This window comes from Fulmarus glacialis, unplaced genomic scaffold (genome assembly GCF_000690835.1).
Source record: "Fulmarus glacialis isolate BGI_N327 unplaced genomic scaffold, ASM69083v1 scaffold33967, whole genome shotgun sequence".
In the NCBI taxonomy this organism is placed as follows: domain Eukaryota; kingdom Metazoa; phylum Chordata; class Aves; order Procellariiformes; family Procellariidae; genus Fulmarus; species Fulmarus glacialis.
In genome coordinates, this window is record NW_009225666.1 from 1 (window position 1) to 2,935 (window position 2,935).

Genomic DNA, 2,935 nt, shown 5'->3' on the forward strand with positions numbered 1-2,935 from the left:
GATTCTATGATTCTATGATTCTATGTAAATGCACAGGCCAGTAAGCTCACATCAGGCTTCAATGTTTTATCAGCTGTGGGTGGGATTTTTCCATGCCAAGAGTCCAGATTTATGCAGGATGCCGAAGCGTTCAGCTGGCAAATGATGACATTGAAATAAACCTGTGCGTAAGCATCTTTAGTGCACAACAGGCGTGAAACACAGGACTGGAAGCACGAGCGTAGAAGGGTTGCTGCAGGGGGTAGGGAGGCATTTCTGGGGTTCACATGAACAAGGCAAGGATGCATCTGGGTTGGGAGCACTTCCAGTGGCCTCTGGAAGCACAGAGAGATGAACCAAGGTACTGCTCTTGTTCCCCATCACCTGCACGTGCTCACCCGTGTGACATCCTAGTGATGCCCATGGGACCTGGTGGGACTGGGACCTCCTTTCAGAGATGGCAGCATGTTGGGGACTGGAAGTGGGGATGGGAATATGTGTTTCCTTATCCACTCAGTCTGTTATCCCCAGCCAGCTTCATTGTATGTGTTTCTTTTTCTTTTTTTCCCCCTGCTCCCTGAAGTGTTGAGTGCTAATTACTGCTAATTATTTACAGACAAAACCTAAACACCCTCCCTCCCTATGACAGCTGGCAGCTATCCCTGGTATCTCCATAGCTTTGAGCAAATGAGCAGCCTCTGGGTTTTCTCTCCTCTTTGCAGAACTACACCAACTGCAGCTGCATCTCTGAAAATGGGCTCATGGGGTCTGCCAAGCCCGGGACCTGCGGCACCGGCTGCTCCCACCTCTTCCTACCCTTTGTGGTCCTGTCCTGCCTGGCGGGGATCCTCGCCAGCACGTCCCACACACCGTCCTTCATGCTTATCCTCAGGTGAGCAGACTGGGTTGGCCATGGTCTAGGTGCAGCCACTCCTTTAAGCACGGCAGAAAAGGCTTCCAGAGGTTGCATTTGGAAAACCAAGGGGTCCTTGAATTGCGGAGGAAGGTTTTCTCCAGTTGAGGGACTGGAGGGTTAAATCAGCCCTATACTGCACCTCGTGCTCAGTTCCTCACGTTGCTTTTACATGGTTTTTGCATCTGTTGGTGCAGGGAATGGGGAACGGGGCTTTCCTGCTCCTGTCATCTGGCAGTGCACATGATTGTCCATCTTCTAGGCTATGTCTGTCTGGGGAGCAGGCTGTGCTTTGCTAGCAAAGACCTGGCATGTCTGGGCAGGACAGAAACATCGAGCATCTCCAGTCTCAAATGTTGAAGGAGGAGAGACCTTCAGGACTTGCTCTTGAAGACCCTGCACTAACAGAGCTCCTGCTGCCCTAAGACTACAAAGGCAATCTCTTTGGCTGTTGCTGCTGAACGCCCTGGGGAATTAAGCAGCAAGTGGAGATTTCAGGCTGCTGGAGGCTTTATCATGAAGCCACCCAGTGCTGCATGGCCAATTGTTCTTGCAGGCAACGTGGTGTTCACCAACAGGCTCAGGCAAGGAGCAGCCAGTGGGTGAGCGGGTGTCACGCCATGCCAGGCCCCCATGGCACCTACACCCACCAACGGGGCCTTGGGGCTCGCAGGAACCCCACGTTGCCCTCAGCACCCCCCATTCCTGGTCTCAGCACAACCTTCAGATCCAGCAGCCATCCTGTTCCTTCTCCCCACCCACGGCTGATACCTCAGTAATGAGATGTACCATTAACTTAGCATTAATTTAGCACGGCAGTACTTTGGCACTTTTTAATGCAGCTCCATGTTAAGTTAAGAAGTTTAATTACCCTTCCTTCCTTCTGATGGATCTTGCTTGAATACAGCCTCCCTTGCTAGTGCAGAGAAGCAATTAGGACTCTAGTATCCCGCACCCTTGGAAAGGTGCCTGCGGGGCAGGCAGCGGCGGGACGGAGCCAGCCTCGGCACGAGCCCCAGGCCGGTGGGGCTGGAGCCTGGGTCGGGCAGGAGAGGCTGAGGCTGGGGCTCTGCTGGGGGACAGGGGAAAGCCATGGGGGAATGTCTGTATTAGTCTATAAATGATATTTCCAAGCACGTTTCTGTGGTCGAATGACTCCAAACAGTTGCTTTTTAGGAAAAAGCTGTGGTTAAAACCTGGTTTTTACCTCCACCCCCAGGCATTATGAAATCACCCTTTATGCCATGAGTGAGCTATGCATACGCCAGGCATTCAGAGAGGAAAGGAAAGCTGAGTCCCCTGAGGTGGGATGACTCTGGGGGGTCCTTTGCCACCCAGTCCTCTACCATGTGTGACCCCAGCAGGAAACACAGCCTGAAATATTTATTTCAGAAAGCTGGGGTACCACCAAAATATGCACTGGGGCATCCCACCTCAAAAAAAGCCACTTCCTCAACGGGTAAATCACTTTTCTCTTTCAGTTACAAAAAGCATCCCTTGTATTGCTTGTGTTTGGCAGAGACAGCGGCTATATTGGTTTCTGTTTGTGTGTTACTCGTATGGATTCTTCAAATTAAAAGCAAAAATACTTTGCTGAGCTCCACCCTGTCTCTTACAGTGTTTGGTAGGTTTTTCAGGCCAAGAAAAGGCTGTGGTAAGCTTCTAACTTCCTAATGAACGAAACATCATTTTTGCTGACGTAAATGGGAACTGCCTGAGGTCCTTGGTGGTTGGGCTGAAGGGTGACTTTTTGGGTAAGACTGCATGTGATGCCAGGGAGGGAAACATCCATCTTTGTGTAAATGCCAGAGGGCATGCTTTCCATTTTGTTTTTCAGGAGCATCCAGCCTGAAGACAAATCGTTTGCGGTTGGGATACAGTTCATGCTGCTGAGAGTTTTAGGTAAATTAAAACGTGTTGAAACGCCGTCCTGGAAAATCATGGCGGCTCTTGGGGAGTCATGGGGATTCCATCCCTGAGCAGCCCCAGGGCTGCAGAAGTGCTGTTTATTCAGAGTTTCAGACTGACCAAAGCCTCTCCTAA

At 50.9% G+C, this 2,935-nt stretch overlaps 1 protein-coding gene across 1 annotated transcript in view; it reads left to right on the top strand.

Annotated features, from left to right (window-relative positions):
* Positions 1-698: 698 nt before the first annotated feature.
* The window catches only part of LOC104080234 (solute carrier organic anion transporter family member 2B1-like), a 4,229-nt gene continuing 1,992 nt past the window's right edge, over positions 699-2,935 (top strand). Inside the window, exons 1-2 of the mRNA XM_009582553.1 lie at positions 699-871; positions 2,730-2,794. Of these exons, the coding sequence (XP_009580848.1) occupies positions 741-871; positions 2,730-2,794 (196 nt within the window). The 5' untranslated portion in view covers positions 699-740. The remainder of the gene's footprint in view (positions 872-2,729; positions 2,795-2,935) is intronic.